The 12,714-nt window shown below is 40.7% G+C and overlaps 1 protein-coding gene across 9 annotated transcripts in view; it reads right to left on the reverse strand.

Moving 5' to 3' along the window:
• CCDC148 (coiled-coil domain containing 148) overlaps window positions 1-12,714 on the reverse strand; it is a 371,756-nt gene that overhangs the window by 107,865 nt on the left and 251,177 nt on the right. For all 9 annotated transcript variants that reach the window (XM_056793901.1, XM_056793902.1, XM_056793897.1 and 6 more), the window contains one exon: window positions 3,988-4,128. In XM_056793901.1, the coding sequence (XP_056649879.1) occupies window positions 3,988-4,128 (141 nt within the window). The remainder of the gene's footprint in view (window positions 1-3,987; window positions 4,129-12,714) is intronic.

Genomic DNA, 12,714 nt, shown 5'->3' on the forward strand with positions numbered 1-12,714 from the left:
ACTTTTGACACTTCATTTGCTGAATTGCAGTAAACCAAAGTACTACACAAGAATTGTCCAATGTTAACCCTATTACTAACAATGGTTCCAAATGCAATAATCTGTTCCCATAATTTCTCTTCCAGTTGTAGGTGACTGAATTCATATAGAATAACAGTCATCTAATCGTGTAATGGGGTGTATGGGATGTTCAGGGAGGGGTAGTATCTCTGGTATGGAGGGCTTGTCGTGCCCTCCTAGGGCAGCTCTCCAGCCTCTGACTGCCACCTGACACCCAGCTCTCACTTGTGGCTCCTAGTAGCTGCTAGCATGCGGCAATGGCCACACCCCGGGCAAGGGCTTCGACAGGCCGGCTAAACCTTGTGAGGGTAGCCATCGGATCATCGACCCCTGGTGAACTAGGGCTTTGCTCACCCAGCATGTGAAGACTGCTTCGGTGGAACAGGTGGAAGAAACCAATAAGAAGGTTCAATGGCTGAGATGGCAATGCAGCAAAGCACTGTGGAGTGCTTAGGGCGTGTTGGAGCACAAAAGACAACATGGCCATCCAATGCAGCTGAGGAAGTCTCCAGGTGTACTTTTTGTACCACTGGACCCAGGCTTCCAATGCTGAGAGAGTGGGACTGTCTCTGTGCATCGACTTTTCCACTTAAATCTCCTTCACGTACAAGTATCTTTGTGCACACTCATCTATCCTAACCCCGTCCACCCTCTTCAAGACCTGCGGTGATGGGGGAGTGGTGATGCTACAGGTGGAGGTGACCACTGGCAGTTGTAGTCACGATCCTACACGTAGGCGGCCCATGGACCAGTGGTCGCTCGGCCCTGTGGGCAGCAGAGATGTTCAGCAGCATCCTGGGCGACTGAGCAGCCCTCTCTAGGACAGCACTGCTCACCCTCATCAAGGGAGGGGACTAGAAAAGGTGTCCCAAACATCGCCTGCCCTACAAACACCCAGTCAGCTGCGGCTGGTGGGTCATCCCTTTAAGCGGTCAAAACCAAAGAAAACATAATACAAACAAACTCCTACTAGGAGCATGGAACATCAGGACATTACTTGATAGAGAATACCCCAAGACCTGAGAGAAGAACAGCTCTAATCGGTAAAGAACTGGCACAATATAACATCGACATCGCAGCCTTAAGCGAAACACGCTTACCAGAAGAGGGATCTCTCAGCGAACCCACCACTGGATACACCTTCTTCTGGAAAGGTAGAGCCTCAAATGAAGACAGAATCCACGGTGCTGGCCTGGCTATCAAGACCAGTTTGCTCAAACAGCTGCCAGATTTGCCTGTGGGCATCAGCGAGAGGCTCATGAAGATCCGCTTGCCTTTCAGCAAAGACCAGTATGCCACAATCATCAGCGCATATGCCCCAACACTGACCAGCACAGAGGAGACCATCAAGCAGTTCTACTCTGACCTGAGTGTCGTCCTGCACTCAGTGCCCACAAATGACAAGCTGATACTACTGGGAGACTTCAACGCCTGCGTTGGCCAGGACCATGAAAGATGGAAAGCAGTGCTCGGCAAACACGGCATGGGCAAAATGAACAACAACAGCCTACTACTACTCAGCAAATGCTCAGAGTTCGAACTCACCATCACGAACACTGTGTTCAGAATGGTGAACAAATATAAAACAACATGGATGCACCCACGATCAAAATAGTGGCATCTCATTGACTACATCATTGTACACCGGCGAGACATCCAGGATGTACAGATCACCAGAGCCATGAGAGGAGCTGAATGCTGGACAGACCACCAATTGGTTAGAGCGACTCTTCAAATGCACATTGCACCTCGCCATCCAAAATGCGCCCAGACAGTTCGCTCATTTTACAATGTGAGTCGTCTTAGAGATCCATCTTATTTGCAGACATTCCAGTCCTGCCTGGACAACAAGCTGTCTGCCAAGGCACCACTCACTGGAAGCTCAACCAAGAAATGGAACCAGTTCAGAGATGCAGTGGAGGAAACATCAAAGGCAGTCCTAGGCCCCAAACAACGCAACCACCAGGACTGGTTCCACAAGAACAACACTACTATTGAAGACCTATTGAGCAAAAAGAACAAAGCCTTTATGGAGTGGCAAAATAACCCAAACTCTGCTCCTAAAAAGGACAGATTCAAGTCTCTCCAAGCCATGGCGCAGTGTGAGATCAGGAAGATGCAAGACCGATGGTGGGGAAAAAAAGGCAGAAGAAATCCAGCACTTTGCTGATACAAAAAACTACAAACAATTTTTCAGTGCCCTCAAGACTGTCTATGGGCCATTAAAACCCACCACCACTCCCTTGCTATCCTCGGAAGGTGACACTCTCATAAAAGATAAACAAGGCATCAGCAACAGGTGGAAAGAACACCTCAGTCAGCTTCTCAACCAACCCTCTTCAGTCGACCAAAGCGCCCTTCACCAGTTCCCCCCAAACTGCACCATTGAACAACTTGACGTCCCTCCTTCAATAGAGGAAGTCCAAAAAGCCATTAAACAAATGAGTGCAGGCAAAGCACCCGGTAAAGACGGGATCCCAACTGAGGTGTACAAGGCCTTAAATGGAAAGGCACTCCAGGCATTCCACATAGTGTTGACCAGCATATGGGAAGAGGAAGACATGCCCCCAGAACTCAGAGATGCCTCCATCATAGCCCTATATAAGAACAAAGGCGCACGAGCAGCCTGTGACAACTACAGAGGCATCTCACTACTCTCCACTGCTGGAAAGATCCTCACCCATGTTATACTTAAAAGACTCCTGTCATCTGTTTCAGAGCAGACCCTGCTTGAATCACAATGTGGCTTCTGACCAGATCGCAGCACCATCGACATGGTCTTCACGGTGAGGCAAATGCAGGAAAAATGCCTTGAGCAGAACCTGAGTCTCTACATTGTCTTCATAGACCTGACAAAGGCATTCGACACAGTGAACGGGGACGCATTGTGGGTGATCCTTAGCAAGCTCGGTTGCCGTGCATTACAATCGATGGCACGCAGCTTTCTAATGTCAACACTTTCAAGTACCTGGGCAGCACCATCGCCAACAACAGGTCCCTAGACTACGAGATCAATGCCAGGATCCAAAAGGCCAGCCAGGCACTTGGGCGGCTGCACTCCAAATTCCTCCAACACAGCGGTGTAAGCACTGCGACAAAGTTCAAAGTGTATACCGCAGTGGTCCTCAGCTCGCTCCTGTATGGTTGCGAGACATGGACACTGTACCGGAAGCACATGAAACAGTTGGAGCAATTCCACCAACACTCCCTCCGGTCAATCATGAGGATCCGATGGCAGGACCCTATCACCAACCAGGAAGTCCTCGACAGAGCCAACTCCACCAGCATCGAAGTCATGATCCTCAAAACCCAGCTACGATGGTCTGGACACGTCATCCGCATGGACCCACAGCGAATACCAAGACAGGTATTCTGTGGTGAACTGTCAGCTGGACTCAGGAAATAAGGCCGACCAAAAAAAAGATTCAAGGATCATCTAAAGTCAAACTTGAAGTGGGCTGGCATTACACCAAAGCAACTAGAACTCGCTGCCTCTGTCAGAAGCAGCTGGTGAACCCACATTAACCATGCCTCCGCCACCACCTTTGAAGATGAACGACATCGACGTCTTGCCACTGCGCGTGAACACTGACACCAGGCCACAACCGCACCTCCCGTAACAACTGGCGTCCCATGCCCCATGTGCCACAAACTCTGCGCCTCAGCCTTTGGACTCCAAAGCCACATGAGGGTACATCAATAGATGATAATGCACAAAGACAATTGTCATTCTCCGTCACCGAGAGACTACCACTACTAATAGTGTAAACCTAGGCATCCTAGCTCAAATGAACACTAGCCATTTACCCCCACAGAACTTCTTAATTTTGCTAACACTACCAAGAATTGTTTATAAGAATACTAAACCAATCAAAGCTTACTCTGGTAATTGATCATATTCAGTCATAACACTAGCAGGTTACATACTTTTTTCTTCTCCTCTTCTCTTTGCAAGATTTCCTTCTCCCTTCGAAGCTTCTCTTCCTTTCTTTCTTTTTCTCTCCTTCTGATAATAATGTTATAGTCTAATTTTGCTTCTTCCTCTTGATGTGCTCGCCACTGAAGAACCTAAAGAAAGCAGGAATCCATTTGACATAGTCATATAAAGTTCAGAAGTCAAAGGGCACTCTATGAAGTTTAGTGTTACTTTCCAAATAGGGTTGTTTTTTTTTTTTATCACACAAATATCAAGTCAAAATTGCACATTAAGATGAGCTCTGTCAATTTGGTCTACAAAGATTCTAGGTTTGCATTTTCCCCAACAGCTCAAGGACTTCTGCTTTCAAAAGTGGGGGTAGTCCTTCCATTGGTGCAGATTACAGTTCCCATACAGTTTAGTAGTGGAAGAAAGTTGCTGTGGCTAAACCTTCTTTACCCTGCAGCAGTCAGTCTTTCCAAGGTTAGTCAAACTGATCCTCAAAGAATAGAAACTATTAATTTCATACTGGAAACCTTCCCAGCTTGGCAGGAATTAACAATGCTTGCATTCCATTGGTATTGCCTTCAAGAAAATAGTATCATATAGCACAATAAGCATTAGAATGAGATTTTAGTTAAAGACGTACATTGGCAGGCATATACACAGTGGGCACATTCTAATTGTTAAAAAAGAGGTTCCTAAACAAACATTAATGCCCTATATTTATTTTAATCATATTTATATTTTAATCATGAAACTTATACAAAAGTCAGCTAATTAGCAGTATATATGATATATTGTTTTATTCAAGTGACCTCTCAAAGTGTTAGACTCTTAAGATTTTTGTAAACAATTAATTTTTTAAGAAAAAAAGTCATTCATCACCCAGGAAAATACCATCAGAGCAAGGGCTATAATCTCTATATTCCTCTAATTCCTCTGCCTAGCACAGAGCCTGGCACTTAACAAATGATCATTAAAAGATTAAATGAATGTGTAATCAAGGAAATCCCTTCTCTCATGACTGTGAAGATACTCATTTCCATTGTCAGAAAAGAAAACATATCAGAACTCCGTCTTCTTTTTAGCTACTATCCTTATTTCTCAGAAAATTCCCTGAACACCTGGTCTGTATCTATTCCCTCTACTTCCTACCTATCCATTCCTTTCTTGGACTCCTGTAGTCTGATTTGCATTCCTAACATGCTATAGTTGCTATTCTCTCAAATGTTACCAATGATTTTCTTTTTGACAAATTCAATGGCCATTTCTAATCCCTCATGCTTTTTTGAATTTGTCATTTTATACTTCTGAACATAGCTTCCTGCTTAAAATTATTCCTTTCTTTGTTTCTCTGACTTTGGATTTCCTTGATTTTCCTATTTTCCTAACTAATCTTTCTCTTTTTCCTTTGCTAGCTCTTCTTCTTCCTAATGATCATTATATTCAGGATTCTTCTATATCTGTCTTAAGCCCTCTGTTTTTTCTTTTCAACACTTGCTACTTTGGTGAAACATTGGTTTAGGGCTAATTAATGAAACTTTACATATACATTATATATTATTTTGAGTTCTCTACTCCTTCCTTGTTATCTCATTTCTTTTAGCAGTAGCACTGTTTTTATAATATCCCAAACTATAAGAAAATACTGGAGTTAGTTTTGACTACTGAAAACATTAATCTTTCTTTATCCCTTAGCTTTTTCTCTGGCACTTGAAAACATGCCAAAGTCTCTCCCATCCTTAACAAAACCTTTCCTTGATCTTCTCTTTTTAACCATTCATTGTTCTTTCTTTTTTTTCCTTTATAACCAAACTCCAAAAAGGATCAACTGCCTTTGTTGTCTTTATTTCTTCTCATCCAACATAATTCTCAAGCATTTGCCAGTATTCTGCCTCTATCACTTAACAGAAAGTGTGCTTTGCAAAGTTATCAATGATTTTTTCTCAACTATTATATAGATCCAATAAGCTTTTTTCAGTCCTTGTTCTCTTTGACTTACCATTTGCTACTGACATTGCCAAACACCACCTCCTGGAAATTCTTTCCTTTCTTGGCTTCTGTGACACTGTTCTCTCTTGATTTTTCTCCTACCATTAATCTTTCCTGCTCAGTCTTCCTTGGTCTTTATCCTCCCCTACCTGATAAGTGTAGACAACCCTCAGTGTAGACAAGCCTCAGTTCTATGCTTAGGATCTTTTCTCTCTTTACATCCATTCTGTTGCTGTTCTCATAGGCTTCCCATGGGTTCTATTATCTCTTGAGACTTGAACTCCCAAATTTATATATCTAGCCCTCATTTTCTCTTAAACTCTATTCCAACATTCCTCTTTACTGGACATATCCACCACTGGTGTGTCAAATTCATAATGTTCAAAACATAATTCACATTTTGCCTAAAACCATTTGTTTTCACTACTTCACTATTTCTATTGAGTATCACAATCCTTCCAATCACTCAGGATCACGGCCCCAAAGTCATACATCCTTTTCCCCTCCTACTCCCTCTCCCCCATCATATCAAATCAGTTGATAAATCTTCTTGAATCTGCCTTAGCAATGCAATGGTTAGAATGGGTGGTTGCCAAAAAATGTAATTAACCCATAAGTCACAAGACTGTTAATAGCTAGATTTATTACTAAGAAAAAAGAAAATAAGAGAGAAATATAGAAAGGAAGTGAAGAATTTCCTAGCCTAACAACTCAGTGTCTATCTCTGAATCTCAGACTCAGAAAATAAACCCCCTGGCTTCCTGCTGGGACTCATCTTATAAATCCTTACTACACCCACTAGCTCTCTTACCTCACTCCCCAGGAACCAATCACAATTCCTCACTTAGCCTGGCACCACCCAGGGGGGCAGTGCCTGTGGGATCAATTCCCTGGTTGCTGATTGACCCAAATTCAAAACCAATGGGAGGGAAGTCTAACTCCCTGATTGATCAAGTCAAAATGCAAATTCTCTTCTCACAGCAATATCACTCATTTAGTTACTGCCCTGGTTCAAACTTTCAAACTTCTTCACCTTAAAATTGCTTCTAACATTTCCCTTCTTTATTCCATCCTCCAAACAACAAATTACTGTGATTGAAACACAGATCTGAACATTTCATTCCCCTACTCAGAAATGTCAATGGTTCCCTACTGCCTCTAGGATCAGCTGCAAATTTCCTAGCCTGACATTTAAAGCCTTTCATGATCAGGGCCCCACCTACCTTTCCATATTCATTTCTTATTATTCCTAGCTTCATGAACTCTTTGTTCCATTCAAACAAGCCTACTAATGCTTTTCTGATACACAATATCCCATCTTCCACTACTGTACCTTTACAAAGATGGTCCCCCATGTCAGGTGTGCACATCCTCCTCTTTTCCACCTATCTATTTTCAGGACATTGTTCAGGTGCATTTTCTCATATGAAAGTTTTGTGATGCTCCTCAATTCTTGGTTTTCTCTTTCTCTTGAAATTACTTTGTATTAAAGTAGTAGATACTTTGTATATATTTAGCTTTGCACATCACAGAAACACTTAGCAGAGTGATTAGTATATAGTAGGTTATTTAATAAATGCTTGTTGTTTGACTGATTAATAAGGTCAAGGACATGATCTTCTGCTTTTGACTTTCTATCCTCTGGGCTTAGCACAATTCCTGGAACTTAGTTAGCAATTTTATAATCTTTTATTCAATTGAAAATACTTTGCCTGACAGTACAATAGGATTATTTTAGATAACATTTGCCCTCAGATGATTATTTTTTCTCTCACCTTTCTTGAATTGAAACAAGTCTTTAAAACAGAGGAGTTACTTCTGGGCTAAGATGGTCCCAGAGTATAATAGAAGCAAGACTCTTCATCTCCTCTCCACCAACTGATATACAGTGCTTCAAAAGGGCAAAACCAAAATCAGATGGGTGAAAGGCTCCACTGTAGGGTATAGCATTGAAGGTAGGCAGAGTTTGGGGTATTTCCATGCTAAAAAGGGGGCAAAAATTACTCACACCAAAACGTGAGCTCATCATCCCTTCCCCAAAATACCTATGGCAGCAGTCAGAACAAGGGTGGGGCAACCTCTAAGTTCTCAGGGGGCTAGATGAGGACCCCACAGACTTACCCTTAAGAGCAGTGAGACCTAGGACACCCAGGAAGCTGAGAAACATGGACCTTGGGTGCAGAGATACAGCAGAGAGGGGTTGCACACAGCAGAAGCCACAGAGACTTGAAAAATAGCCTCAGAGCAAAAACCTCTCCATAGCTCAATACACAGAGAGCCTTCCCTCCTCACTCAGAGTTCTGGCTGGGAAGGGAAGGAAAAAATAAAAAAGCAATGGCCAATAACACCAAAGAACTACAATCTATAACTACAAAAAAAAAGCCTTTGACTCTGTATAATTTTGACTTAGAGAAACAACAGAAACAACAGACAACAGAGGAGACAGCAGAGGACAACAAACAAGCAAATGCATCCAAACTTTCCCCCCCAAACTGGAAATTGGTCACAAGCTCTCCAAGCTTATGATCAGACTGGAATTCAAGAACAAAGATAAAAAGATAGGAGAAATTTGGCAAGAAAATTGTGAAACACTTCAAAAAGAAAATAACAGTTTAAAAGACAGAATCTCCCACTTGGAAATAGAAGTCCAGAAATCAAATGAAATGATAAGCAAAATGAAGACCAGAAATGACCCCCCTGGAAGTCATGAAAGGCAGGATAGACCAAACCAAAAAGGAAAGTCAAATAATCATAGCTGAAAACCCATCTTTAAAGATAAGAATTGGGTGAGTAGAAGCTAATGATCACACAAGACAGCAAGAATTAATAAAGCAAAGTAAAAAGAATGACATAATAGAAAGAAACATGAAATATCTCATTGAGAAAATGACAACCTGGAAAACCAATCTAGAAGAGACAATTTGAGAATCATTGGTCTACGTGAAAATGCAGAAAGAAACAAAAACCTTGACATCATACTACAAAAAATTATTCAAGAAAACTGTCTTGGTATTCTTCAATAAGAGGGCAAATTTGATATTAAAAGAATCCATCTATCACCCTCTACATTAAATCCTCAAAAGACAACCCCCAGAAATGTATTTGCCAATTTAAGAGCTTCCAAGCTAAGGAGAAAATATTACAAGAAGCAAGAAAGAGACAATTCAGATATCAAGGAGCACCAATCAGAATTACAGAGGATCTGGCAGCCTCCACACTAAAAGACTACAAGGCTTGGAATATGATATTCAGAAAGACAAGAGAATTGGGTTTACAACCAAGGACCACCTACTCATCAAAATTGACTATATACTTCCAGGGGAAAGTATGGGCATCCAACAAAAAAGAATATTTCCAAATATTTGTAAAGACCAGAACTAAATGGAAAATTTGATATCCAAATATAAAAATCAAAAGAAATATTAAAATGTAAAATAAGAGAGGGGGAAATTGTTATTTTTATTTTTTTAAGTGCTTCAATAAAATCAAATTGTTTATATTCCTATATAGAAAAATGTTATTTGTAACTCTCAAAAAATATATTCACTATTATAGTATTTAGAAGAATTATTCATAGGTTGAGGTTGGGGTACTAAGTGGTTTAAGATGATGTGCAAAAATAGAGAAGGGTGAGGGGTTTGAAGATGACACCAAGAGAAACGTTGAAGGAATAAGAAAAATAGGATAATCTGTACCACACAAAGAGGCACATGGGAGGGGGAGGGGGAAAATACTATTATAAAAAGAGAGGAAAAGAGTGCTAATAGGTAATACTCAAACCTTACTCTCAGTGGAATCAATTCTGAAAGGGAAGAGCATCTAGATCCATTGGGGTATCAAATTCTATCTTACCCTAACTGGGAATCTGAGAGGTAAAAACCAAAGGGGTGGAGTGGGGCAGGAAATACAAAAAGGGAGGGAAACAGAGGTAATTTAATAGACCCTAAAAATAAGAGGAGAATTAAAAAGAAGGGGGCAGAAAAGGACATAAAATAAGGATGGGGATTAGGGGGACTGATTAAAAGCAAACCCCTGGTGTAGAAGGAAATAGCGAAAGAAGAAAGGGCAGAACTAGGAGAGGAAATCAAAATGTTGGGGAATACACAGGTGGTAATGAACTCACCCATAAAAGAAAGCAAATAGTAGAGTGGATCAGAAACCAAAATCCTAACATATGTTGTCTACAAGAAACACACATGAGGGAGGTAGACACACAGAGGGTAAAGGGTATTTATCATTTAATTGATAAATGGGCAAGAGACATGAATGGGTAATTTTTAGTTAAAGAAATCAAAACTATCATTATACACATAAAAAATGTTCTAAATCTCTTATAATTAGAGAAATGCAAATCAAAACAACTCTGTAGTACCACCTCACACCTAGCAGATTAGTTAACATGATAGCAAAGAAAAGTAATAAATGTTGGAGGGGATGTGGCAAATTAGGATATTAATACATTATTGGTGGAGTTGTTGTGAATTGATCCAACCATTCTAAATGGTAATTCAGAACTATCCCTAAAGGGCTTTAAAAGACTATCTGCCCTTTGATCCAGCCATATCACTACTGGGTTTATACCCCAAAAACATAAGAGAAAAGACTTATACAAAAATATTTATAGCCAAGTTCTTTGTGGTGGCAAAAAAATTAGAAAATTAGGGGATGCCCTTTGATTGGGGAATAGCTAAAGAAATTATGGTATCTGTTGGTGATTGAATACTATTGTGGTCAAAGGAATAATGAACTGGAGGATTCCATGTGAACTGAAACGACCTCGAAGAATTGATGAATAGTGAAAGGAGCAGAACCAGGAGTACATTATACACAGAGATGGAAACACTGTGGCACAATAGAATGTAATGGACTTCTCTACTAGCAGCAATGTAATGATCCAGGACAATTCTGAGGGATTTATGAGAAAGAACACTATCCACATCCAGAGAAACAGCTGTGGGAGTAGAAACACAGAAGAAAAACAACTGCTTAATCACATGGATTGATGGGGATATGACTGGGCATGTAAACTATAAATTATCACCCTAATGCAATTATCAATAATATGGAAATAGGTCTTGATCAATGACACAAGTCAAACCCAGTGGAATTGTGGGTTGGCTACATGGAGGGGAGGAGGGAAGGGAAAAACATGAATTATGTAACCATGTATAAATATTATAAATTAAATAAAAATTTTCAATTTAAAAAACCTATTACTTGGCTAAATAATCAGGGATTACAAGCTCGTGACATATGCTGTGCTCTGGACTTCATTGCCTCTCAACAATCCTCTAGTCCTTTCTTTCTTGGCATCAATTCCAACTTTCTAATCATGGAATTTCCATTAGAATCTAGGACCTTTTTGCCTTGGATTATCAAATTATCTCTGTGTTCTATTTATCTTAAAATATCCCTTTGGAAGACCCACCCCCCCACCCCCCACAATCCCACTGGCAAATTCTTCCTAGAACTTCCATTTTGTAAAGAGTCCAGTTCCAGAGCTTTCAGTTTCTTTACCATTCTGGGTATGGACTTGATTGCCTCTCAATAATCTTCTAATCTTTCTCTTGCTGACATTGTTCTTGTCTTTCTGAACTTTGAAAAATATTGCTCCTTTGCTGGTTACCTATATCCTCAACTCGCTCCTGCCCCCCTACCATTTTTCAGTTCCCCTTTGTATAGTCTTCCTTAATTAGAATGTAAGTCCCTTGAGAACAGGAGTTAACTTCTTTCTGTATTCCCACTACTCATCATAGTGCCTGGCACATAGCAAGTCCTTAATAAATGCTTATTTCCTTCCTTCCTCCCTCCTTCCTTCTTTCCTTCCTTCCTCCTTCATATTAATCTGTTTTTCTGGCTTAATGATATATCAGATCATCAGGGGCAGGTTAACTCTAGGTAATCTTGGAGCCCATCATTTAAATCTACTTTTAAAATGTTAAAAATTCCATTGTGACTAATATTCCCAATTCCTTAAATGATATTCAAGTATTCATATATTCCAGGAGGTATCTTACCTCCTTCCTGGTTCTTAGTATTGAATTAACAATATCCCATATGATGTGATAGTTTCTGAGGGTCTCCAAATATTGAAATATCATTTTAAAAGCACCACCTAATTCAAAACAACTGTTGACAGTCAGATAGGCAACCTGGGCCTCACTCATTGCAGTTATGTGGGGTTGTGTCCTAAAAGCTGGATGGCACCATCTCAGAAATGTTCATTAGATTTTCCACTCAGGTGCAATTAGCATGGGTAGGAGGACAACCAATCTAACCTGTCCTGGGAGACTTTACTACCCTAAATGCTTAGCTAAAACTGCTTAGATCTCCTAAAAATGGCAGGGAGTAGGGAAGCTGACTTTATGGTTATGGTGATTTGCCACAAGTGGCATGGGACTTGGGGTTTCCCTTTTTTGTATACCCAAAACTCCAGAAGATTTCAAGTCAAACAGAGAGTAGGAAAATTCCTTCCCTTCCTTGTTATTCTTGTGAAGCTGAGGAAAAGGTGACTTTGGACCTCAGTAAGATAAGACTCCTGAGAGAAATATTACCCTTGGATTCTCCCCTAGATTTTGAGATAGACACAGATATACATCTTCTGGTTCTGCCCTGATGCCACTGGATTTTAATCTAGGGCATCTACTTGTCCCCCCACACACAAACTATTCCCAAACAAACCCTATGTCTTCAGGACACAAACACTCCTTTTCAAACATTTATAAGTCTAAGGAAATTTGAGG

The sequence above is a fragment of the Monodelphis domestica genome, chromosome 4 (genome assembly GCF_027887165.1).
Source record: "Monodelphis domestica isolate mMonDom1 chromosome 4, mMonDom1.pri, whole genome shotgun sequence".
Lineage (NCBI taxonomy): Eukaryota > Metazoa > Chordata > Mammalia > Didelphimorphia > Didelphidae > Monodelphis > Monodelphis domestica.